Source organism: Acomys minous, assembly GCF_964271855.1.
Source record: "Acomys minous genome assembly, chromosome: 8".
Classification (NCBI taxonomy): domain Eukaryota; kingdom Metazoa; phylum Chordata; class Mammalia; order Rodentia; family Muridae; genus Acomys; species Acomys minous.
The window spans coordinates 107,270,225-107,297,895 of record NC_140489.1 but is presented as its reverse complement, the minus strand read 5'-3'; the positions used below and the strand labels follow the sequence as shown (position 1 = coordinate 107,297,895).

The following is a 27,671-nucleotide window of genomic DNA, read 5'->3' as shown; positions in this document are numbered from 1 at the left end:
AGACCCCTGCCCCCCACACACACATACTACAAGCACATGATCTTCCACTGACTGACATGCTCCTCCTATTCTTAGAATCTCTCTGGTGCTCCTAGGCATGCAAACCTCTGACAGTGTCAGCTCCAGGAATGCCCAGGCATGATTAGTTGAGGGTTCTCTGGCTTCTCATGTGTCTCTGCTGCTTGTGCCAGCTCCCGGGAAGGTGCTGGTGGGGCTGCTCTAGAGACTTCCTCAATACACACCACACTCTCACTGCCAGGCCCACAGTATGGCTGATCTCCCCATGAAAGGGATTAAATTGTGGCAAAGCATGCTTCCCCAGATTCTCGCCCACCTGGGCCTCAGAACATGACTGTTCTTGGGAAATAGGGCCTTTGTAGCCATAATTAGTTAAGACGAGGCCATATTGGACTAAGGGGGTCCCTAAGTCCTGTGGCTAGCACTGGAGGTCATTCCATTGATTTCTTACTTGTAAAAGAGCCCAGACACAAAGAGAAGGAAGGTCCAGGACCACTGGGAACTAGAGAGACTTCCCCGAGAATCTTTAGGAACGTGACAAAATAACACTTTGATTTTGGATTTCTGGATGGCAAAGCTGAGCAAGGAGAATAAACTTCCACATAAGACACCAAGACAGCTCCTCCCAGGCACCCACCTGGCCAGGCCTGGCTTCAGTGCAGGGAGCGACAGTGTCATCCTCCAGCCTGCCCCTCCTGTGGCTGGTGAGCCCATAACTCCTCCCTCAGTACTCAGAAGTTCTTCCCCATGTGAGGTTTAAGTATCAGATCTCCTGATCTCTTGTGCGTTCATGACTATGTATTTCCTCCACCCCGAGCTCATAAAATATCTATCATATTTTCCTGAGATGCTTTTCCAGTTCTGTCTGTTTGAATGATGATGAGGACAATGACAACTATTTTTAAATGCACTTGCACGCACCAGGCCACACCCATGACATGGATTAACTTATGTGATCCTCACAGCACTCCTGTGAGGCAGATGCTTTTCATGCCTATCTTAGGAAACTGAGGCAGGAGGAGATTAATTACCCTGCCAAGATCACACAGCCAATGACTTACAGACAGGTGGGAAGCAAACTCAAGCTGCCCAGTTAATTCCCAAGCCCATACTTACATACAAGATCATTCTGTTAAGAATTCTAATTTAAATATTTTGTCTGTCTGGTTTATGGCTTGATGTAGAACTTCAGTTTTGGGCTAACTGCTTTGTACATCTAGAATATTCTATTCTTATCCCACAGAGTTTTAAATGTGACATTATCATGTAGTAAATTCTCATATTTACTTGCATCTGTTTGTGAATTCTACATTCAGTGTCCCTCATTCCTATAGCAGATGTTGACTCTTTATATCATAAAGATATTATTAGCTTTTTGCCTTTCTTATTTGTTATAAACATTTGTCACTTTTTTTAATGTGATCATAAAAATTCCTTGCAGTTCTCCTTTATTACCTCAGAGTTCAAGAAAGCATTCTCTTCTACTCCTAATTTTCTAGGAGACAAAGTATTTGGCATATAGTTAGTCCATTTGGAGTTCATTTGGTGCATCATTAAACAATCTAAATAAAAATTTGAAGCCTGGACGCTTTAAAAAATGATGTAGCTTATTGTGATGAATATGAGACAGAAAAAAATAAAATTATCTACCTCAAACAAAATCACATTCTAGTTTTTCGCCAAGATGGCACAGAAAGTGATTAGAGTTCCTGCCCTCCCACGGCCAAAGGCCTTGAAACCAAGACAGTGCTGAGAGACACCCACACCATAAAAAGAAGATCCACATGTCGCCCACTTTCCAGCCCACCTGGAGGCTCTTTAAGTAGCTCAAATACCCCCTTAAGAGCACTCCCAGGAGAAACAAGAACGACCACTGTGCCACCAAGATGTCAGCCACAGAGAGACAAGACATGCTAGATGAACAGGAAAGCAGGTAGTGTTATGCGCAGCTGATGGAATATTCCAGCCTAAAAACTGGAAATTAAAAGGAAATGGTGACATATACTACATAATTTTAGTGAGTCCTGAGGATACTGTGAGGTGAAATAAGGCAGTCACAAAGAAGACACACATGCACTGAGAGTAGTCAAGGTCAGCAGCGCTGAGCAGGACAGCTGGGTGGAGAGGAGACCAGAGCTGTCTCAGGGACTAGACTTCACTTTCACCAGAGACGGAAGGGTTCCCAAGGGGGGTGGTGCTGGTGATTGACAACACTGCTGCTGTATTTCATACCACTCTATACCTAAAAACCCTTGAGATAGGAAATGTGTTTTTACTACGATAAAAAATAGAAAGACATTTTTCTAAGCAATGGTAATGAACTCATGTGACAAGTTAGCAGAAGGAGAAAAAGCTGGAGAACCAGCCACAGGGGTGGGATGGGGCGGGGCAGGGTGGGGGGGGGGAGGATGACATAGTGAAGAAAGGGGTTAGATGACATTGTGAGGAAAGGGGGGGAGATGACATTGTAAGGAGAGGGGGGAGATGACATTGTGAGGAAAGAGGGGAGATGACATAGTGAGGAAAGGGAGAAGATGACATAGTGAGGAAAGGGGGGGGAGATGACAATGTGAGGAAAGGGGGGGAGATGACAATGTGGGGAAAGGGGGAGATGACATTGTGAGGAAAGGGGGAGATGACATTGTGAGGAAAGGGGGGAGATGACATTGTGAGGAAAGGGGGAGATGACATTGTGAGGAAAGGGGGAGATGACACTGTGAGGAAAGGGGGAGATGACATTGTGAGGAAAGGGGGAGATGACATTGTGAGGAAAGGGGGAGATGACACTGTGAGGAAAGGGGGAGATGACATTGTGAGGAAAGGGGGAGATGACATTGTGAGGAAAGGGGGAGATGACACTGTGAGGAGAGGGGGGAGATGACATTGTGAGGAAAGGGGGAGATGACATTGTGAGGAAAGGGGGAGATGACATTGTGAGGAAAGGGGGAGATGACATTGTGAGGAAAGGGGGAGATGACATTGTGAGGAAAGGGGGAGATGACATTGTGAGGAAAGGGGGGAGATGACATTGTGAGGAAAGGGGGGGGAGATGACATTGTGAGGAAAGGGGGAGATGACATTGTGAGGAAAGGGGGAGATGACATTGTGAGGAAAGGGGGAGATGACATTGTGAGGAAAGGGGGAGATGACATTGTGAGGAAAGGGGGGAGATGACATTGTGAGGAAGGGGGGGGAGATGACATTGTGAGGAAAGGGGGGGGAGATGACATTGTGAGGAAAGGGGGAGATGACATTGTGAGGAAAGGGGGGAGATGACATTGTGAGGAAAGGGGGAGATGACATTGTGAGGAAAGGGGGAGATGACATTGTGAGGAAAGGGGGGAGATGACATTGTGAGGAAGGGGGGGGAGATGACATTGTGAGGAAAGGGGGAGATGACATTGTGAGGAAAGGGGGGAGATGACATTGTGAGGAAAGGGGGGGAGATGACAATGTGAGGAAAGGGGGGGAGATGACAATGTGGGGAAAGGGGGGAGATGACATTGTGAGGAAAGGGGGAGATGACATTGTGAGGAAAGGGGGGGAGATGACAATGTGGGGAAAGGGGGAGATGACATTGTGAGGAAAGGGGGGAGATGACATTGTGAGGAAAGGGGGGGGAGATGACATTGTGAGGAAAGGGGGGAGATGACATTGTGAGGAAAGGGGGAGATGACACTGTGAGGAAAGGGGGAGATGACATTGTGAGGAAAGGAGGAGATGACATTGTGAGGAAAGGAGGAGATGACATTGTGAGGAAAGGGGGAGATGACATTGTGAGGAAAGGGGGAGATGACATTGTGAGGAAAGGGGGAGATGACATTGTGAGGAAAGGGGGGAGATGACATTGTGAGGAAAGGGGGAGATGACATTGTGAGGAAAGGGGGAGATGACATTGTGAGGAAAGGGGGGAGATGACATTGTGAGGAAAGGGGGAGATGACATTGTGAGGAAAGGGGGGAGATGACATTGTGAGGAAAGGGGGGAGATGACATTGTGAGGAAAGGGGGGATGACATTGTAAGGAGAGGGGGGAGATGACATTGTGAGGAAAGGGGGGAGATGACATTGTGAGGAAAGGGGGGAGATGACATTGTGAGGAAAGGGGGGATGACATTGTGAGGAAAGGGGGGAGATGACATTGTGAGGAAAGGGGGGAGATGACATTGTGAGGAAAGGGGGGAGATGACATTGTGAGGAAAGGGGGAGATGACATTGTAAGGAGAGGGGGAGATGACATTGTGAGGAAAGGAGGAGATGACATTGTAAGGAGAGGGGGAGATGACATTGTGAGGAAAGGGGGAGATGACATTGTGAGGAAAGGGGGAGATGACATTGTGAGGAAAGGGGGGAGATGACATTGTGAGGAAAGGGGGGAGATGACATTGTGAGGAAAGGGGGGATGACATTGTAAGGAGAGGGGGAGATGACATTGTGAGGAAAGGGGGAGATGACATTGTGAGGAAAGGGGGAGATGACATTGTGAGGAAAGGGGGGAGATGACATTGTGAGGAAAGGGGGAGATGACATTGTGAGGAAAGGGGGGATGACATTGTGAGGAAAGGGGGGAGATGACATTGTGAGGAAAGGGGGGAGATGACATTGTGAGGAAAGGGGGGATGACATTGTGAGGAAAGGGGGGATGACATTGTAAGGAGAGGGGGAGATGACATTGTGAGGAAAGGAGGAGATGACATTGTGAGGAAAGGGGGGAGATGACATTGTGAGGAAAGGGGGGAGATGACATTGTGAGGAAAGGGGGGAGATGACATTGTGAGGAAAGGGGGACATGACATTGTAAGGAGAGGGGGAGATGACATTGTGAGGAAAGGAGGAGATGACATTGTAAGGAGAGGGGGAGATGACATTGTGAGGAAAGGGGGAGATGACATTGTGAGGAAAGGGGGAGATGACATTGTGAGGAAAGGGGGGAGATGACATTGTGAGGAAAGGGGAGATGACATTGTGAGGAAAGGGGGGATGACATTGTAAGGAGAGGGGGAGATGACATTGTGAGGAAAGGGGGGAGATGACATTGTGAGGAAAGGGGGGAGATGACATTGTGAGGAAAGGGGAGATGACATTGTGAGGAAAGGGGGGATGACATTGTAAGGAGAGGGGGAGATGACATTGTGAGGAAAGGAGGAGATGACATTGTGAGGAAAGGGGGGAGATGACATTGTGAGGAAAGGGGGGAGATGACATTGTGAGGAAAGGGGGGAGATGACATTGTGAGGAAAGGGGGAGATGACATTGTAAGGAGAGGGGGAGATGACATTGTGAGGAAAGGAGGAGATGACATTGTAAGGAGAGGGGGAGATGACATTGTGAGGAAAGGGGGAGATGACATTGTGAGGAAAGGGGGAGATGACATTGTGAGGAAAGGGGGGAGATGACATTGTGAGGAAAGGGGGGAGATGACATTGTGAGGAAAGGGGGGATGACATTGTGAGGAAAGGGGGAGATGACATTGTAAGGAGAGGGGGAGATGACATTGTGAGGAAAGGGGGAGATGACATTGTAAGGAGAGGGGGAGATGACACTGTGAGGAAAGGGGGAGATGACATTGTGAGGAAAGGGGGGAGATGACATTGTGAGGAAAGGGGGAGATGACATTGTGAGGAAAGGGGGGAGATGACAATGTGGGGAAAGGGGGGGAGATGACATTGTGAGGAAAAGGGGGAGATGACATTGTGAGGAAAGGGGGAGATGACATTGTGAGGAAAGGGGGGATGACATTGTGAGGAAAGGGGGGAGATGACATTGTGAGGAAAGGGGGGAGATGACATTGTGAGGAAAGAGGGGAGATGACATTGTGAGGAAAGGGGGGAGATGACATTGTGAGGAAAGGGGGAGATGACATTGTGAGGAAAGGGGGGATGACATTGTGAGGAAAGGGGAGAGATGACATTGTGAGGAAAGGGGGGATGACATTGTGAGGAAAGGGGGAGATGACATTGTGAGGAAAGGGGGGATGACATTGTGAGGAAAGGGGAGAGATGACATTGTGAGGAAAGGGGGAGATGACATTGTGAGGAAAGGGGGGATGACATTGTGAGGAAAGGGGGAGATGACATTGTGAGGAAAGGGGGAGATGACATTGTAAGGAAAGGGGGGAGATGACATTGTAAGGAAAGGGGGGAGATGACATTGTAAGGAAAGGGGGGAGATGACATTGTGAGGAAAGGGGGAGATGACATTGTAAGGAAAGGGGGGAGATGACATTGTGAGGAAAGGGGGAGATGACATTGTGAGGAAAGGGGGGAGATGACATTGTGAGGAAAGGGGGGAGATGACATTGTAAGGAAAGGGGGGATGACATTGTGAGGAAAGGGGGGAGATGACATTGTGAGGAAAGGGGGGAGATGACATTGTGAGGAAAGGGGGGATGACATTGTGAGGAAAGGGGGAGATGACATTGTAAGGAAAGGGGGGAGATGACATTGTAAGGAAAGGGGGGAGATGACATTGTGAGGAAAGGGGGGAGATGACATTGTGAGGAAAGGGGGAGATGACATTGTAAGGAAAGGGGGAGATGACATTGTGAGGAAAGGGGGAGATGACATTGTAAGGAAAGGGGGGAGATGACATTGTGAGGAAAGGGGGGAGATGACATTGTAAGGAAAGGGGGGATGACATTGTGAGGAAAGGGGGGAGATGACATTGTGAGGAAAGGGGGGATGACATTGTGAGGAAAGGGGGAGATGACATTGTGACGAAAGGGGGGGAGATGACAATGTGGGGAAAGGGGGGGAGATGACATTGTAAGGAAAGGGGGGAGATGACATTGTAAGGAAAGGGGGGAGATGACATTGTGAGGAAAGGGGGAGATGACATTGTGAGGAAAGGGGGAGATGACATTGTGACGAAAGGGGGGGAGATGACAATGTGGGGAAAGGGGGGGAGATGACATTGTGAGGAAAGGGGGTATGAGAATAGATGACACGTATGATGAAACACATTAATTTGTATGCTTTCCTAAATATTAAAAATAGATTTATAAGAAAAGATATAAAAAATTTGGTAATCATGGGTTTGAAAAAGATAGGAGAGCACAAAAGAAAAAAATTGCTTTGTTATATTTCATTCAGAAGCCACCCTGATCTACATAGCAAGCTCCAGGGCAGCCAAGACTACATAGAAAGAAAGACTGTTTCCTCTTCCCAATGACTCTAACTTCTATCAAAGCGACAAAAACACTGAACAGGATAACAAGATATTGTTAGTATTTAAGACATAATTGACTTTGTATTGTTACTTTGATGAATTAATGTAGTTCCAACATCTTTTGTGTAATCTTTATGAGATTCTGTATATACGATCTTGTAACTGGCAAATACACACTTTGGCTTCTTGTCTCTCTACACATTCATTTATTTGTTTTTCTTGTCTAATTACTCCTGCAGCAATCCCAACTGCTGTGAAAGCAGAGGTAGGCATTGCTGATCTTAGGAAGCAGCGTCCAGTCTTTCACCACTGAGAACCCCGATCACCGTGAGTTTCTCTCATGTGACTTTGTTAAATTGATGTGGTTTCCTTCTGGTCCTGGTGTGTTGGATGCTTTTACAAAGAGAGGACCCTGAATTTCATTAAAAAGCCTTTTCTGTAGCACCTGAGATGAATGTGCATATTTTTGACTCTTCATTCTGTTAATATATTACATCGATTTGCCTGTGCTAAGTGATGCTCAAATTTCAGGAATAAGTCTCATTGGTAGTGGTCTACACCCCTATAATTATGATTCGAAATTAGCTTAACTGTACTTTGTTGAGTATATTTTACATAACAGTTCAGAGAGAATTTGGGGCTGCAGTTTTCTTTCCTTGTGTGATATCAAGATTATAGTGGTCTCATTAAAAACTCAGGTCGGGGAGGGCTCTTTAGGGCACGAGGTTCTGGGTTTTGCAGCACTGGGCGATATAACTGCTGACTCCATGTGCGTACTACTTACATCTAGTCAGACTTGTTTCTTCTTTGCAACTCCTTCAACCCACTTAGGTCAGTTTACCTGTTGGCGAACAGTGGCTCACTGTCATATTCTCTTATGGCCCCTTTTACTTCTAAAATTGGCAACAATGTTGCCATTTCTCTTCCTAATTTCTTTTTTGTTTTGTTTTTTTCTTTTATTTTGTTTCTTTTTTTGGTTTGTTTGTTTGTTTGTTTGTTTTTTAGACAAGGTTTCTCTGTGTAGCCTTGGCTGTCCTGGACTTGCTTTGTAGATCAGGCTGGCCTTGAACTCACAGCAATCCGCCCGCCTCTGCCTCCTGAGTGTTGGGATTAAAGGTGTGCACCACCACCACTCAGCCTCACTTCCTAATTTCAATGATTTTTCTTCCTTAGTTCTTTAGTCCATCATCTAAAGCTTTGCCAATGTTGCTATCATTAAAAAAAAAAAATACTGTTTCTATTCTTTTCACTTATCTCTTCTAATATTTATTGTTTCCCTAGTTCTGCTAGCTTTGAGTTTGTTTGCTTGTTTGTTTTTCTTTGTCTAGTAGTTTCTCAAAGTAGAAGATAGCCAATTAAGCTACCTCAGGAAGAAGAGGTAGGTGGATTTCTATGAACTCAGTCTGGATTGACTAGTTTACATAGTAAGTTCTAGGACAGTCAGGGCTAGATAGAGAGACTCTGTCTCCAAAGAGCAAACAAACAAACAAACAAACAAACAAACAAAAATCACCTGTTGACTTGAAATCTTTCCTACGTTTTAAATGACTATATCCAGCTAGCCATAAATGTCCAACTTATCAGACCTTCTACTGTGTCTCATAAGACCTAATGCTGTATTTTCATTTTGTCTCTAAATAGTTTGATTTTTCCTTTAATCTACTGTCTCAGTAAGTGCTCTATTGCTGTGAAGAGACACTGTGACCACAACAAAACTTTTATAAACAAAAGCAATTCACTGGGGCAATTAACTGCTCACAGACTCAGAGGTTTAGTCCATTGTCATCATGGCGGAAAGCATGGCGGCACGCAGGCAGACACGGTGCTGGAGAAGGAGCTAGGGTTCTACATCCAGATCCACAGACAACAGGGAGAGAGAGACACGGACTGGCTTGGGCTTCTGAAACCTCAAAGGCCACCCCTGGTGACACACTTCCTCCAACAAGACCACACCTTTTAATCCTTTCAAGTAGTGCTACTCCCTGGAGATCAAGCATTCAAACCTAGGAGCCTATGGGGCCACCCTGACTCAAACCACCGTATCTACTGACTTACTTTCCACAATTCTGTAAATTTTTTGGATTTACTTTTTTTTTCACTTTTATTTCTAATTTCATCCTGTAGTGTTTCAGAGAAGATACTTTATAAAATATTCCTTTCAAATTTGTTGAGACTAATTTAAAGTTAACATATGGCCTCTTCTAGAAAATGTCTATGTACACTTGAGGAAAACATGGAAGCCATAGTCTTAGTTTGGCAGAGTACTACATGTATCTGTAAAATTCAACAATGTGAAAACCTTCTGTTTCTGTAACTCCACAGATACCTTTCTATTGTTTATGTCAATAAATTACTGTGTGCCTCATACATAAACTAAATTCTTTAAATGCATTAATTTCGAGCTATCCAGACAACAAATTGGAGAGTTACAAGTTAAAGTTAAATAATATGAGTTTTTTAAGCACGTAGAAAACAAATAGTAGTGTTACAAGCTTGTTACAGAATGCTTATGCACTTGTGTCTAGTGTGACATGTATTTCTTCATCTGGTATTCTTTCATTCATCCAAAAACTCAACAATCCTGTGAGAATCTCTTTCAGGGTAAGCTTGGGTTAACAAATCCTTTGGATTTTTTTTTTTAAACCTGAGAATGTCGTAATTTGTCCCTCACCTCTTTGAGTTTCTACACTTTAAAAAAATAAATAAATAAATAGGTCTTATTAAATAGCCTGGGTTGGCCTCAACTGTGATCGTTCTGCCTCCGCCTCCTCAGCACTTGGAATACAGGCACACACCACCATTCTCAGCCTCTCAGTTTTGCCAGAAAGAGGAATCATGGTTGACAGATTTGGGTTTGGTGGGCTTCGTGCTGCTGTTTGGTTTGGTTTTACACTCTACATCTATTTCTCACCTGTATGCCAGTCCACACTTGAGGCATGCACCACGTGAAGATGAGGGACCACGCTGATCCCCGAAGAGCGCTGAAGGTCTCACACATATTAGAGAGGCAGTTCTAACATAAATGCTGAGGAATCTTGGCAACAGAGAGACCATTTCCATCCTCTCCCTACCACTAGCCTTGAAGTCCTCAGCCAAATCTCATCACAATCTTGGCTCGCTGCACAGAGTTTACCCTCTCAATCCTGGAGGTCTTTGTAGCAGGAAGGAATAGGGCTACCTCGGGTCCTGTTACAAAAACTTCCAGGAGGGCTTCAGGCCAGAAGTGAAGCGATTTCCCACCTCCCCTGTTTGGCTAACCCTGCTCCACTTGGAGGTTTCCAAGTAAGACGCTGTATCCTGGACCCATAACCTTAACTCTTGGCTTCCCCAAACCCCAGTTAGGAGGAGAAGATGGAAGCTTAGCTTTTCCTCTGTGTTCCTTCTCAGTAACAACAAAAATAAAAGAAAAAGCTCTAGAGTTGGGGCCGAGCAGCGCTAGGGAGATGGCTCAGTCAATAAAGTGCTTGCTGAAAAGCTTGAGGCCTTCAGTTCGAATCCGCAGCACCCATGTACCAAGAGTTCTGGTGTGCACCTGTAATGTAGCACTATGGGGGGCAGAGACAGGAGGACCCCTGGGGCTCGCTAGCTACCTATTCTTGCCAAGTACACTGGTCCCAGTTCAGTGAGAGACCCTGTCTCAAAAATAAGGCGATAAACCACTGAAGAAGACAACTAACATGGACCTCTGGCCTCCACAGACACACCTGTGCATGCACCCAGCACACAAGTGCGTGTAATACACACACACACACACACACACACACACACACACACACACACACGGCTCTAAGTTAAACAGGCCAGGTCTGAAGCCCTGAAGCCCTGGCTTTCCTGCTTTCCTGCCTGTCAGCTAAAACACATCAATTTTCTTAGCTTACCTTGTTAAGCCTCAGGTTCCTCGGCAGTAAAATGGAGATAGCATCTCTTTCCAAAGCTGTAATTTATACAAAGTGGATCGGTTTCCTCTTCCTTCTCTCAGGTAATACTCAATCATCATTTATTCTAAGACTTTAATTTGGTTGGCATCCTGCCCTGCTGCCCATCAATAGCACCTTTTCATGATTCCAAAGAAAATATCAAACAGAAATCCAGGCAGAGACTACCACGGGTGTACAACTATATATGACAGTTATGCGATACTGGAGGAGAAGCAACAGTCAACTGTGGTGACAGAAATCTGAAGTAGTTACTTAGTTGGGGAAAGGGTGGTGACTCAACTGACTAGAAAGGGACATAAGACGACTCTCTGCAGTGACAAAATGGAAGTCATGTTTTATTACAAGTAACATATCTCAGTTAAGAAACAATGTCTATGCACAGTCGTCTGATGAGGAAACGTACTTCCTTCCCTAAGCCTTCCCGCATGCACTGAGGTGCACTTCCAAGCCATTCTGTCTTTCAATTCACTATATCCACTTTCTGGGCCTCCCTGTAATAGCCTGCACCTTGAAGTGTCCCCTGCCAATACTGTGTGCTCTGTAAAGACAATCTGTGTTCATTTTAGTATGGCGAGAGCATACTGAGCGCTCAACATGTCTTACTCCTCTAAACAAATCAGAGGTTAGTGTGTGAGGCCTAAATTCTTTTTCCAAATGATTGCCAATTTATCAAGAATAAGACCAAAACCAGGAAACCAGGAAGAAATGCAGATCACTTAGAATTTGCCCAAGGAAAGATGCATCCGCCCAAGGATTTGTGCACCAGCTCTTCACTGAGTAGAAACCGGGAAACTGAACAAACACTCATGATGATGACAAAAGTCAGGGTTAATGACCAGTAAGCAAGAGTGCATAGGTCACCACAGTGCAGATGTTAGAAACGCATGGTAAGTAGCGTCATTACAGAATGATGTTCTTGAGTTTAACAATCTATACTTCAGTCAAAATTAAGGCTGAAGAAAACAACAACAATTTATATAGGTACCAAACCCATCCACTTATTCCTTTTACAACTACTAGGAGAAAAAAAAACCAAACAGGATAATCTATCTAGTTACATCATTGTCTACATTAAAGTAAATTCAATTTATACATTTTATATGGGAAAAACTAAATGACTATAATCCATATCTATAAAAAAGCATCACAAGTACATAGAAGGAATAGATAAAAAGAATTTCAAAGCAAATTAAAATAGAATGGGGTCGATAGTGTCAAACAAAAGAATATCAGAGATTTTCCTGAAAGACAACTGCTACCAAATATATCGAGTCAAATTAAGGTTTACCCAAAATAAAAAACATTCCGGGCCATCTCCCAATTGCCTTGGTACACACAGACTAGCTGCTGAGATGCATGGTGACAGACAGGACGCCATGCAGCTGGATGTGCCAGAGCTTACCACTAGTTACCAGGACTCTGCCAATGATGACAGCCACTAGAAAGTGACTCTGCCTGTGGCAGTTACAGGGCTCCCCGAGATGCAAGGGGACACATGATCTTCCCACATTATTTCTACAACTGAATGAGAGTTCTCTATGGTGCTAATGAGGGAAGTCTGACCTGAGCAAGTCACTGCTTCCCAAGAAATGACATTCTCAGGAGTATTTCCCTACTAAGTCCAAGGGTCTGTACAAGCTAACAGCTCTCACATCTGCCACCTAAAGAACACGGGATGCTTCTCAGTGTGCTTTGTGGACACTTCACACAGCACCCACTCGGTCTCCAGAGCACTTAGTGGGACTGCAAGAGGACAGTCTCATGAATCCAAAGGCTACTGTTTGTTGCTCCAAAAACCATTCAACTTCTGATTAAATAAATTTCAAAGTTATTAAAATATTTGTGCTTAAGAGCTGAAGAGCTGGCTCAGTGGTTAAAAGCACTGTTTTTCTTCCAGAGGACCCAGATTCAATTCCCAGCACCCACATGGCAGCTCACAACTATCTGTAACTTCAGTCCCAGGGGATCCAGTGTCTAGTCTACATGGGTACTGCATGCATGTGGTACACAGACATGCATGTAGGCAAAACACCCATACACATAAAATAAATATTCATGCTTAGATAAAGTGTCACTAAATTTTTATACAAGTTCTCATAAGACAATGTGCTAAGAACACACATAGGATCAGAACACTATACATGGGGGCTGGAAAGATGGCTCAGCAGTTATGAGCACTTGCTACTCTTCCGGAGGTCCTAAGTTTCAATTCCCAGCACCCTCGTGGTAGCTCACAACCATCTGTAATATGATCCAATGGCCTCTTATGGTGTACATGAAGACAATGTACTCACATACATAAACAAGTCTTTTTTAAAAAGAGAAAAACGTAAATGGAAACCAACACAATTCAGCTGCTGTTGAAAATTTTATACAAAGCTGAGTGTAGTGGCAAATGTCTTTAATTCTAGCACTCAGGAAGCAGAGGTGGGTGGATCTCTAGTTCTAGGCCAGCCTGGTCTATATAGTGATTTCTAGGATAGCCAGGTCTATTTAGAGAGACCCTGCCCATGCTCTCTCCACCACAAAAAATAAAAAAAGAAAAGAAAAAATAATTACATGACTACAGAAGTTATAAAACATTTTCAAAAAGGCATTAAGATTAAAGTTAAGGCTGGAGAAGTGGCTCAATGGCAGCGCACTTGCCTGTCCAAGGCCCTGGGTTCAGCCCTCAGCACCACAGGGTGAGAGTTAGAGCATGTCACTTGTGCTGGGATAGTTATGACCAGGATTTGTGTTCTTTTCAGAAACACGCTTAAATATCCCCTTAAATACGCTTTTCAGTTCCATTTACTGTTACTTGTAAAAGGTTCTTGAAATATGTCTCTGTCTCTCTCTGTCTTTGTCTCTTTCTGTCTCTGTCTCTCTGTCTGTCTGTCTCTGTCTCTGTCTCTGTCTCTCTCTCTCCCCCTCTCTCTCATTTTGGTTTTTTGAGACAAGGTTTCTCTGTGTAGCCTTGGATATCGTAGACTTGCTTTGTAGACCAGATTGGCCTTGAACTCACATCAATCCACCTGCCTCTGCCTCCCTGAGTGCTGGGATTACAGGTGTGCACCACTATGCCCAGCTTAAGTAAATGTTTTTGTAATTCTAGTGACTTTGATTTGGTATAGAACATGCCAAATAAACACTGGAAGTTTTATCTTTAGAAACAAACAATTACTCTCAGAGTGCTTTTTTGGAACCTAGCTCTGTGACTCCCGTTTCCTCTAGCCCATGCACTCACAGACAAATATGGCAGGACCATACATTAGTGGCAAATTGCCCCTCCCTGAGGTAGAGGGCAGCTCCTGGGCTGGTGATGGGCTAGGAAAGGGTTAGAATTCAAACACAGACAATCCCATTCATCTACTACACTTGCAAGAGACAGGAACCATCCGGATAGAACCTGTTTCTCTCGCAATCATCATTCCTGATCTTCTTGACTTTTTCGGAAATGCTTGTCTCTCAGCTTTAGCATCATTGAACAACCAGAGTCACTGAAAATCAGCATTATCATGGCGCCTTCATAACTCTTTATGATACTAAGAATGCCTTTCAGAACAATCTGTAGAGGGCTATTTTATCTAAACCATCAGTTCCTTTAAGCTAAGGAAATAACAGGAGTGGAGAAACACATACACATACATTCCAGAGTCACATATAGCCTGCGACAGCACAACTCTATCCCACACAGCTGTGGTGAGAAATACTAAATGAGCTAATACATGCAAAGAACCAGAATAGAATCGGACACACAGCAAGCTTTCAGTAAATGTGAGTTATTGCTTTACCATTTCCCACCTGTCCTGCCCCTTGTGTTCCTTATAAGGCAGGAAGAATGAATGGCAGAGAAAACAGAAAACTTCCCTGCCTCCTGTTCTTACACACCACTGACCACACAAGTCCAACTTACAGAAGGCCATGCAATTCCCTTAATAGAACTAACCCTTTGGTGTCCAGCATGAAAGGATGGTCACAGTTTTTTCTGGATCCTCAGAGCCAACCCAGAGAGCCAATGGTGCTGATCCTTGGTGGATATGCAGATTACTGAGGACCGAGGGACAGACTGAGGAGGGCAATCCCACTCACACCAGAAAGAAAGTGGGTGAGTGACAAATTAGAGGCAAATGTCAGCAGAAAAATCACATCAGATCGACTTAGAGTGATTTAGGGCCGCTCAAGAGGAGCTGGCTTGGCTAAGCAGCCAATGTGACTGACAAGCAGTAGGCCCCTGGAGACTGTCCATGGTAGTCTAGCAGCACGGAGGGGAGCGCCTCACTTCCGTGAGTCCTGGCACATAGTCTACCCAGCCTAGCCCAGAGGGTGCCGCCTTGACCCTCTACTGCCCCTCTACCCTGTGAACTTTATCTTACTTCTCCTAGGGACTGGGAAGACAGCTCAACAAGTAAGTGCTTACTCTGCAAGCATGAGGACACGCGTCCAGTCCACAGCACCCATGTAAAAGGCCAGACACAACACACCCTGTAAGTCCCGTGCTCCAGAGGCAGAGCCAGGAGGAGCCCAAGGGATTCTAGCCAAGTCAGTAAGCTCCGGGTTCAATGAGACCCTGCCCAAAGAAAAAACTGTCCTCACACATACACAAACCCAGCAAGGTCCCTTGCCTTTAAAGCAATCTCTCTACTCTATACTCTAAAATGAAATCCATTCTTTCCACAATGGACAATATTTACAATGAGAAGATGGTGGGGAAAGAGGAAGAGATAGAGGACCAACAAAAAGTTAGTACCTCTTCTCCATGTGAGTAGATTTACTTGAAGTTATAGATTTTCCCAGTAAACCCAGACCTTAAAGTTAACTTGGACAGTTACACAGCTGTGCTTTCAAGCCTTGTATATGAGCCAAACACAGGGGGGCATTAGCACAGGACTGCGATAAGCTGTATTTAGAACTGGGGTATTTATGCATTGAGATTTGCAAGGTATCATACATTGACATAACTTCTGTTTTGTGTTGTCTTTATAATTTCAGAGCAATCATTTTCAATATCATATGTTGACTGTTAAAAGGGCTAAAGGATAATGTGTTGCTTTCCAGCTCTCTCACTTCATAAACTCTTGAGTATTCCTCTTTGTAGACTGTCTCTATTATAATTCAATCCAAATGGTCTTATTTATTTAATCCCACTGACAATAAACACAGTGAATGCAAATCTCTACTACTTTCTTCAAGAATAACTTCATCTAACCAAAATGACTATCCCTTAAGTGCTATAAATAAAATTTTAACTATTATCAACCCTCAGAAAGCATGTAGCAGATGCTGCATGACTATGTATAGAATTTACTCCCACTATTACAAACCACAGAAGGCACAGAGGTAAGCAATGCAAAGAACTTTCTACCTGTCTCTGCACAGACAGCACACATGTAAACCGTCAGTCACATTTGCAAGCTGAGCTACAGCAATACTGCTTGTGACCCACCAATCACTTATCATCGAAATGCCAGCACATGTAAGTAACTGGAAATGGCTGACCAAAGAACAAAAATGCTGTTTACATGTATTACATGTGTTTAACATTAAAGGAGAACACTTCGTATCTCAGAATAGAGGATCGGTACAAGCCCAAACTGGGATGACGGAATGTGACTCTCCTACCTGAACATCTTTGTATCTGTCCCGCAGGTCCAGGAGCCTGTGGTAAGCTTTAATGGCTTCCCCAAACTCCCCGACATCGATGCTGGTGAGGATGTAGTTTTCCCAGATCTGCCAGTGTTCGTAGTTACACTTGAGAGCTTCCTGTAACGTTCTGAAAGCTTTGACTCTGCGGAATGCCAAATTTCAAAGAAAAGAAAGAAAAAAAAAAGTCTTTTCAAATAGAACAAATCATGGCTAAGTGCATATGAATATGAATACACTCTTCCATCCTGTATTAATACATCACTTGAGAAAACTGGTGAACTGGAGAGAATAGTGCGGAGGTTGCCAAAATTTAGATTAAAAAATAAATGAAGAGTAAGGAAACAGGAAAGAATAAGACTTAGATATAAATCTGAGAGAAATTCCAGAGTAAAGCAATGCAAGCAAATGGCAAGATACTGTGTATCAAAGATAGTGGCTGAACATTTTTCAAAATCAAGCAAAGATCCAAATTCTTTGTCAAAAAAGTACACTGCATATTCTAAGTCATATAGACATATAAAGTAAAATTACAGAAGATGAAGCTATCTTAATGTTTACAAAAGAACAAAAACTAGGAAACAGTGGATATTTCATCAGCAACAAGATGACAGAATGCAATAAAATATGTAATACTTCTAACATGCTGACTGAAATTAACAGCCTAAAGTTTTATAACCAGCCAAACTTACCACTCAAAAGGAAATGCAAAAATCAAACATTTAAATTTATAAAGACTAAGTGATTACTGAAGGACCCTAATTTAAAGAATTTTCTTGCAAAAATAAAAGTAATTTCAAAAAGAAAAAAGAAATAGTTTTCTAAAAATCAAGCAAATTGTTTCTATGGACCTCCACCCCCACCTCTCTACCCCTTACCAGAGTCTCCCATTTACTAGCAAGTATTTTCAACAACTGGTGGGTTGAGACTTCTCAGTTCTCCCACTTACAAAGGAGTAGGTGTCTAGTCATCTTCTTGGAGAGCAACTCAACAGGCAACAATCAATGCCAGGAAGATTTATGTATGTCCCCCATCATACCTTCCTGAGCCCAAACTTTAAATGAGAGGTGGGAGTGGGGTGCTGACTCTGTCTATAAAGCACTCATCTTACAAGCACAAGAATCTGAGTTTGATCCCCAAACACACATAAAAATAACAACAAGTATGATCATTGTCCACTTGAAATCTCAGCTGGGGAGGGGGGCACCCAGAGGATCCCGGGGGCTCACAGGCCAGCCAGGTTAGCCTACTTTGTGAGCTCTGGGCCAATGAGAGGCCCCGTTTCAAAGGAAGTGGATGGTTGTGGTTTCTAAGACAGCAGCCAGAGTTGTCCTCCATCCTCTGTATGCACACACACAAAACACTGAAATGAGTCATCTGGGTTTCTTTCTTGGTAAGTACAGTTTTTTTATAAGAAGTTTCATCTTGGTGGTCACTTATCCAGCACACTTGGCAGAGAAGCTAAGCTATGAAAGTTATATACACAAAATGGGAAATGTTTCCAAGGGCCCCGATACCTGGGGAAATTAGGTAGAAAAGTGGGAAGGGCACTGTAGTGGTCACAACAGCCCAGATGAGGTCATTTTGGAGCATAAATATTGTTTTGAGGAGAACAGTAATTACTTCCCTCTGAGTTAATTTCATGAATCAAATATTAGTTATGTCTAGAGTAACATGTGAAGGACAGCTGAAGCAAGAATAAGGGGGTGATGCGCCTTGCATCTTGGGCCCCCACTTTTATACAAAATCTATTTACAGGACAGCAGAACAGTCAGAGAGTGCTAAGAAGTCAAACAATATTTGGGGATTGTCTGAAAAGAATGATAAAAGACAGAGTGGAGAATTAAGGGCCTCATAGTGTGGGCTGCAGAGGTGACTCAGCAGCTAAGAACACTTGCTGCTCTTGAAAGGGACCTGGGTTCTGTGCCCAACATTCATGTGGCAGCTCACGGCCATCTTTAACTCCAGTTCCAGGGGTTCCAATGCCCTCTTCTGGCCTTTGTGGGCACTAGGCATGCACGTGGTACACATCCACCCATCCAAGCAAAGACTCATACACACAGAGTAAAATTAAATTAATCTGAGAGAGAGAGAGAGGGAGGGAGGGAGGGAGGGAGGGAGAGCACCTCACTATATACAAGATTATCGAGGTTCTTTAAAAAAACTGACAAGATCCCAGTACAACCAAGACACCCACTACCTTAGCGGAAGAGGAACAGGTGTACAGTAAGAGTTAAAACAGTCCATTATAATCAAGAACACAGCATTATTTTTAAGAAAATGGAAGAACAAACTGAATCTTATTTATGTAGACTGTCGTCTAAGAGCAGAGGAAGCATTTCACGATCTTAGTGTAAAATGGTCTTAATATCCCCAGAACTATCTTGTGGCTTCACGAGCCATCTGAAATGAGGCTAACTAAAATTGGAGCGCGCCCCTTTCATTACCACGTTAGAGCTCTGGCAGGAGGCGCTCTTCTCTCTTCCGTTTCCTTCACTTCTCACAGCAGCCAGCTGCCCACTGGGCTCCTGTGTTGGCATCTGCCCTTTCTGTTTCCACTCTAGTTGTCTCGTGTCCGGACTGCTTCTTGTGTGGCTTCCAGGCCCCTCTCTGCTCTCCCTCACACACTGCCTCCTGAGACATCTTCCCAAGTTTCTTTCTTTGTTGTTTCCCCACCACAATGCCAGGCTATTCCCAACACAAGGGTCTCAGCGTGCTGCTCAGGTGCTGAGAAGACACAGTGAGCTGGGCGTGACCTACGTTCCTATCCTTCTCATCAGAGCGTACACTCCTCTACCGCTGGACCAGTTTACTTCCACCTGCACAACAGTCCACTCACTTATGTCACTCTGCGTTTGGCCGCAAGGCGTCCTCTTTCCTTTCCACACATCCTTCAAATTCACCGTCAGTACGAGACAAGCATCTTTGAAGCAGGACCACAAACTCTCTCTTCTGAGACCTTCCCAGGAGTAACTAAGCTCCTGACACACATCAGGCGAACAGATAGTGCCCACTTTACCACAGCGCCCTTTGCATTCTCGTTTGATGTCCACCACATAGTTTGCAGCACTAATCAACTTTTACAATATTGAACATTGTTTTCTTTCTTAAATCTGCATCTCCAGAAGAAATGGGTCATATTTACATTTTATAAAACTGTTTAAGACAAGCAATTAATAACAAAACTACCAGCTGAGTTGACCAGCTAAGGCTTGTTTGTTTTTATCATGTAATGAAATTTAGGGTGAAAAACTTTGGCAGCAAATAACAATTTCAAGAAGTATTTCTTTGCTTAATTATAATGTATTGTATTATACATTAGATGTTTTTAAGATATAACTATATAATTATAATTCAAAGGTTTATTAATTTATTCTAATTTATGTACAAAGATAGAAAGAGAGCCAGAAACAGGTTTCAAATATTGAGTTTTAAGAAAAAAAAAATCTATCTAGTTTTAGGGGAAAATTAAGTTTTGTACATTTGTCTCGTGTACTTACTTTTGTTTTAATCGAATATAGGAAGTAGATAAATTGTTCCAGGCCTCAGCATTCTGAAATAAAAGACAATTCAATTAGAGAATGTTCTTAGGTAAGATACTCGTTAAAAATCAAAAGATAACCCATTTTCCTACTACGATATGTATCCTTAAAAATATAAATCACAATTTTCAATAATGTATTTGAAAGGAAAGAAAAGGCATAAAGTTAAATTAAACTTTATTTTTATGCCTTACTAAAATAATTTTTAAAACCTAAACCAATGACATAGCTATCACAGCACTGATTCAGAGTTCAGTTACATTTTCACTTTCAAATTTTGACATATAAAATAGTTGGAATATTCACAGTATAATTTAACTAATATGTCTATATTATATATTCCAGTCAAATCAAGACTTAGGCAAATATTGATTCTAATAAAAATGTTATGAATTTTACTTTGCTCTCTTTTTCTTAATAAAATATAGTTAACTGACATACATAGGATTTTAAAATTAAATGTACTGACTGCCCTTTCCAGATGCGGCAAAGCTAGTACCTAGCTACTCTTTTCATCATAAAAATCTACAAAGTAGACAAAAGAAGCCACTGTTTAGAGGAGTTGGACAGCAGCAGCCAGGAGTGACCCTAGAGAGGAGACAGCACTGTGGTGTCTCAGCAGTCAGTACAGCCTCTGCCTCTGGACACAGGCAGGGTATCCACACAGACAGGCAACCAACCAGCAAGTGAGTCCACTGAGATGAAGGAAGGGGAGCAGACTGCAGGGCTGAGAAAGCAGCTGGATTCTGCAGCAAAGCACCATGGGAGAGAGGTACAAGAGCACATTCTAGAAAGTCCAGTAAGCATCCCTGGGCAATAAGCTTTACTACATGGCAAGGCTTTCTGAGGCCTGAAAAAAAAAATCAACTCATTGCCTAAATGCTTTGTGCCAAATGAAGACTCTGGAAGCCACACAGCGCCAGATCTGACCAAGCAGGAGTCGAGTTCTTACTGTCTAACCATGACATTCAACTCAGTCCAAGAAAGCTTACCTCCTAGCACAAGGACTTTATAATCTAAAAAATGACAGCCCCGAGTCTGTCCTAACACAGCTTAACTCAAGACAATCCACAAGTACACTAACTGATTGTCAAAATAAAACTCAGTCTTCCAGAGGGAAAATAAGGAAATACCAACCACACACAATTGTAGACACAACAAAAACGAGACTAGAGCCAGGCAGGGGGTGAATCCCAGCACTCAGGAGGCAGAGGCTGCACAAAAGGCAGTTCAGGTCAGAACACCATGAGTTCAAGGCCCACATGAGCTATGTAGGAAGACACTATCACAAACAAAAAGACAAAAATAAAGATGATAGACAGATAGCCAGGAGGGAGGACCAGAGGGAGAAAGGGCGGGAGGGCCAAATAAACTGGTAAAGGTGCAAAGAAGTGGGAAATTTTCACCCATAACAAAAGGAAAGATTAATAAAAATAAAAATGGAACAAAAAATGCAAGATGTGTTGGCACACACATACAAGGACTTGATAATGGTTATTAAAGTGCATTCAAAGACTTAGAAAACACAATGAGAGGACAGTTGAACGACTTAAGCACATGACAACTGCTGACAGGACCAAAGGAAAAGGCTTCAACTACAGTTTCAGCTTCCGTCTGCAGTTAGTTCAAGGGATCCTCCGCATGGCCTGCGGGAAGCGACAGCAGGAGGGGCAGGTCTCACAGGGAAGGCAGAGCAAGCAATGGCAAGTACGAGGGGAGACAGTGCCAGGCACGGTTAGTAGTGTAAAACACTTATGATTCAGAGTTCCAGAAAGAAAGGCAGGCTGAGGCCACTCAGTCACAGTGTATGTGCAGCATGTGTGACACCCCGAGTTCAACTGTCATCACCACAAAGCCAGGAGGGTAAGCAAGACAAGGATTTGAAGAAACAACAGGCAAAGATTCCCCAATTTTATAAAACTTTTTTTTTAAGTTCATAAATCCTCAAAATTTGAAAGTCCCCCAAAAAGACATATACAAAGAGAAAAAAAAATCACACTAATACTGCTTTAAGAAGGGGGTCGGGTGTTACAGGCACAGTAGTGCACACCTTTGATCCCAGCACTACTCAGGGAGGCAGAGGCAGATGGATCTCTGTGAGTTTGAGGCCAGCCTGGTCTACAAAGCAAGTACAGGACAGCCAGGGCTACACAGATAAACTTTGTTTCAAAACAGCCACCACCCCCAAAAAAGGGTCAAAAGAGCAATTGGAGAGGTAGATATAATAATACATAAAAGGGAAAATATGTCCAAAGAACAAAAGTTAGCATACAAAAGCCATTTATTTCTCTAAATTCTGCTAATATATAAAACACAAATTTTAAACCCAACAGTAATTATAACAGGATCAAGCAATCTCAATTCAGGTTTTTATCCATACAAAGAATTACGTAAAAAGTCCACAACAGTGTTATTCACACTATTAAAGTAAAAATTACACAAAGACCCTTCAACAGGGTGGGACATACATGCATTACAGATGCCACAAAGCATAAAAAGAAATACTGCTACTATAACTAGCAGCACACGTAATCTGACAAAGAAGTCTAAACAAGTAAGTTCTCGATGCACAATTTAACTAATATGAAGATGTGAAATGACGTATAGAGAAAACCTTTACAGCATAGCTAAGGACCGCAGGAGAAGGAGTTCATGAGGGAGCTGCTGGGAGCAATGGAGTTTTCAACATCTTATTTTTTAAAACTATGCAAACTGCTCGGTTGAGACTGTGTACAGTCCTTAAGTTATATTGCACCTAAAGGACAAAAAAGAAAATGAAGTAGGTGACAACCAGCTACAATTACAATTGCTCACACACAGGTACATACATGTTCATACATGTAATGTTCTCCCAAAGCACACAACGTAAGAGAAAGCGAAATCAAACAAATATAGTAGGCTATATGCACACTGAAAAGACAAACATGATTTAGACAGCTGAAGAACAGGGTCCACTGTGGATGGTATCAAAGCTTTGAAACACAGTCTGCCGTCATAATCTTTAATTTTTGTTAATATTTCCATGGAAGTTTTTTTTGCGGAATTCTGATATTAATGCTCTAAGGAATGAAATAAGGATTGTGGTCAGATGCACAACGGGCTTGAGTTTGATTCCTAATGCAGTAAGATTACGGCTAATCAAATACTTCTGTCATAAAGTATTTGCGTCACATGTCTGTGGGATGGCAGATAGAAGAGCGAAAAGAAGAGAAGGAAGAGGAAGAGGAAGCAGGGCCCTAGCAAGATGCTTCAGCAGGTCAAGGTGCTCGCTGACAGGCCAAACAACTAGAGTTTGATCACTGGTGTCCACAAGGCAGAGGAGACAGGCAATTCCGCAGGTTGTCCTCTGACCTCCATAGACATGCGCCATGTCACACACGTTCTCCCACAACACACAAAAAGGGAGGGGGCACATCTGGTTGGCAGTCAGTCTTTTAAAAAGAAGGAAAGAAGGCAGATTGTAGGTTTTCCAGACTCATGGTGGGAATGCTGCTGTGCAGACCAAATGAAACCCTGATCGATGCCTCAGATACCTTTTTTTCCCCCTGCGTAAGTGAAAGCCGGACAGTGGCCTTTAACTCCAACACTTGGGAGGCAGAGGCAGGCAGATCTCTGTGAGGTCAAGGATAGCCTGGTCTGCAGAGTGAGTTCTAGGACAACCAAGGCTACACAGTGAAACCCTGTCTCAAAAAAAACCAAACCAAACCAAAACAACAACAACAAAAAATTATGAAAAATCAACATAAAAAGCTAAGGAGTCCTGAGCAGACAAGACAATTGTAGAAAAGAACCATTTTGTTTTGTTTTTTCAAAACAATTTCTCTCGACGTAGCCCTGTTGTCCTGGACCTCAATTTGTAGACCAGGCTGGCCTCAAACTCAGAGATCCCTCCGCCTCTGCCTCCTGGGTGCTGGGATTAAAGGCCTGCACCATCACCACATAGCCACGCTCACTATTCTTGAACCTCAGATCTTCTGTGAGTGGTGCTAGCACACACAGAGACAGGAGCTGATGAATCTAACTGATATCCTCATGCAGAAGAATGAAACTGGAACCCTTCCTCATGCCATAAACAGAGCTCAACTACACAAACTCTTAGAAGGAAAGGTAGGAATGGCACTGGGAATGTAGCCCAATGGTAGAGCAGTTGCCTAGCACACACGAAACTCTGAGGTCAATATCCAATCACAAAGGAAAAAAGGGCAGGGGTATCAGTCATCAGATCATAGCTTGGGCAATCGATTAGAAACAAAGGGAGAAAGCAGATGAGGTAGACGTCATCACTGGCCGTGGCAGTGCAGTGATCCCAGCATTCAGCAAGACCATGAGCTCCAGGCCGGCCAGCCTGAGCCACATAGTGAGATGCAGGTGAGCACAGACAATAACAAATCCAAACCAAACAAACAGAAAGTGTAAGCTTTTGGGCCAGCGAGATAGCTCAGTAGGTAAAGACACTTGCTGCACACGCCTGAGGTCCTGAGCCGGATCCCCAGAACTCAGGGAAGGAGGGAGCCAACTCTAGAAAGCTGTCCTCTGGTCTTCACACGTGCCACACATACAGCACATTCACACACAGAGTTGTAAATGGAAGGGCCAGAGAGCTGTTAGCAGGTAAAGGCATCTGAGGCCACGCCTGACAACCTCAGTTTGATCCCTGGATCTGTGAGGTGGAAGCGGAGAACTGACTTCAACAAGCAGTCATCTGACCTCCACACAGGTCATGGTACTCATTCAACCCCTCCCCCAACACACACACACACACACACACATACACACACACACATACACACACACACACACACACACACACACACACACACACACACCATGCATAAGCACAGAGGTACTCATTCGTGCATGCTAAATTAGTCTTAAAAGTAAAATAACAGAGAGGCTGGGTAGGTGGCTCAGCAGTTAATAACAACTGTTGCTCTTGCAGAGGACCCAGGTTCCATCTCCAATACCCCCATGGCAGCTCACTATTGTAATGCCAGCTCTGGCCCCTCATTAGACAACAGGCAAGCACATGAGACACAGACATAGGTACAGGCAAAATATCCATACATGTAAAATAAATTTTACAAATTCTGTGCTTTAAAGGGCACTGTTAAGAAAGTGAAAAGAGGCTGGAGGGACAGCTCAGCTCTTATTGCTCCTGCAGAGGACTTAGGTTTGATTCCCAGTGGTGGCTCACAACCATCTGTAACTCCAGAGCAGGGAGGGGGCCGATGCCCTCTTTTGACCTCTTCTGCTGCAAGCACCAGGAATACACATGGTCCAAACACATAATCAGGCAAAGTATTTGTATATATAAAATAAATAAATCTTCCCCCCCCCAAAAAAGGAAAACCACAAGGAATGGGAGGGCATTATCTACAACTCATAAAGGCCTTAGAGTTAGAATACATAAAGAATTTACAACTCAACAATCAAAAACAAACTTTTAAATGTGTAAAGGATGCAAATAAACACTCCCCCAGAAAACACTTCATCAGCCAATAAGCAAATGCAAAGATAATCAACAGATTCGCTATCAAAGAAACACAAACTGAAGCAATGAGATGCCACCCACCAGGGCAGCTGGAACAAAAAGAAAAAGTAGCAAGTGCTGGCAAGGATGCTGAGAAACTGGCATCCTTATTCACTGCTGGCAAGAATACGTAAAAAGTCCCCTGGAAAAGCCTGTCAGGTCCTCTAAGGTTTGACCACATGATCCAGCAGCTCTATCACTACTATAAACCCAAGAGAAATGGAAACATGAGTCTACCCAAAACTGGCAAACAAACGTTAACAGCAGAAGATCCAAATGCCATCAACTGATAAGTGGGAACATTTGATCTGCACAAACAATGGATCATTACCAGCCAATAAAAAGTTAATGCTGCACTGACACAGTCTGCAGCATGGACAGCTGTAAAACACTAATGTATGTGGAAGAAACCAGCCTCTAAGTCCACTTCCAGGAAATGCCCAGAACTGGAAATCTGTAGCCGGTGCTGTCTGGTGCTAGAGCAGGGAAGAAGCCTAGGAGGGAGGAATGGGCAGTGGCTGCTGATGGGAGCCAGGCTTCTTTTTAGGGTTGTAAAAATGCTCCAAGAATATGCTAAGGCTGTAACTCTGAATTAAAGCACTCAATTATTACTCTAAGTTCACAGTATGTGAATGATCATGTCTACAAAGCCGTTAAACAGAAAGAGACGCCGCACTAAAACATTTACTGCCTAGTAGTGCAATGAACATAGGCAACATGTTAGTGAATTACAGAAGATGCAGGTCACTTGCTGTACTAGTCAGTCACACCTAGTTTTAACTCAAAAAATGGTTACCAAAATTATTTACTAAATGAAGCCATAGCTATTATATGATTTCCCCCCAAAAACATTTTGACTTATACACCACGTACCTTGAGTGTGACTTTCCATCACACATGTGCTTCCGCCACAGAAGCAGCTGCTACTCTAAGCCGTACAGCACAGCCCAGTTAACTTAAAACATCACAAGGAGCTGAAATAAGTAAGGGGGCAACAAACTTACGTCAGGCTCCAGGGTCACACAGCGCTGGAACGCCGTCGCCGCGCCCCCATAGTCTTCCAAGGCCAGGTAGGCGCAGCCTAGGGAAAACCAAACTCCAAGCTGCAAAGATCAAAAGTCAGAGTTATTCAAACACATACCACACTTAGAAGCTACAATCTGAACAGATTTAGGATACTATGGAGAAAAACACGGCTATGCAGAATTCAGAACTATGGAATATTTGCCTTGTCTTGTTTAAATGTAGGAAATTTAGTGGAGATGAAATTTACCATGAAAATTTCAAAGCTATTATAGCAATGAAAGCATTGCAATGTTGATATTATTTATATACTTGGTGTTAGTCAAAGGTAACGGGCAGCTTTGTTTATAAGCCTGTATATTTGGGTCTGGGATGCTAAACCTGGAACTAATGATGCATAAGCCCTTACACAGTATCAGCAGATTCACAACTGATCCATATACCACAAACACAAGGACAGGGTTCTGCTTTCATCCTCCAGTCTGACAGAAAACCTCCACTATTCCACCAAAACCAGCCTCCCTAGCATGTATCTGTGTAGGCACGTCTGCAGAAAACATGGAAAACATATGGTCAGAATATGGCTGATATTTGGGAAACAGGTAACTAGTTTCTTTGCATCACAGGGTTTCCCTAAAATTCAACAGATCCTGTCAAAGGAGCTATATCTGGTAAAAAGTCAATGGCATTAGTCAGGAATGCTTGTTCTCCTTTCAATCACAAGCCCTCGCAGATGGAAGCCTACATTCTTACAGACTGAGCACAGAGCAAGGGAGAGCTCTGGGAAAGGGATGACACACTCCACAACTGCCCCAGCCTCCCCCAGGCAGGG

The 27,671-nt window shown here is 43.5% G+C and overlaps 1 protein-coding gene across 1 annotated transcript in view; it reads right to left on the bottom strand.

The window, feature by feature from the left end:
• Positions 1 to 27,671, bottom strand: part of LOC311604096 (tetratricopeptide repeat protein 27) — a 130,247-nt gene that overhangs the window by 11,971 nt on the left and 90,605 nt on the right. Inside the window, exons 14-16 of the mRNA XM_084793636.1 lie at positions 26,821 to 26,919; positions 20,245 to 20,297; positions 16,724 to 16,889 (exon numbers count right to left, since the gene is read on the bottom strand). Coding sequence (XP_084649762.1) covers positions 16,724 to 16,889; positions 20,245 to 20,297; positions 26,821 to 26,919 — 318 coding nt within the window. The remainder of the gene's footprint in view (positions 1 to 16,723; positions 16,890 to 20,244; positions 20,298 to 26,820; positions 26,920 to 27,671) is intronic.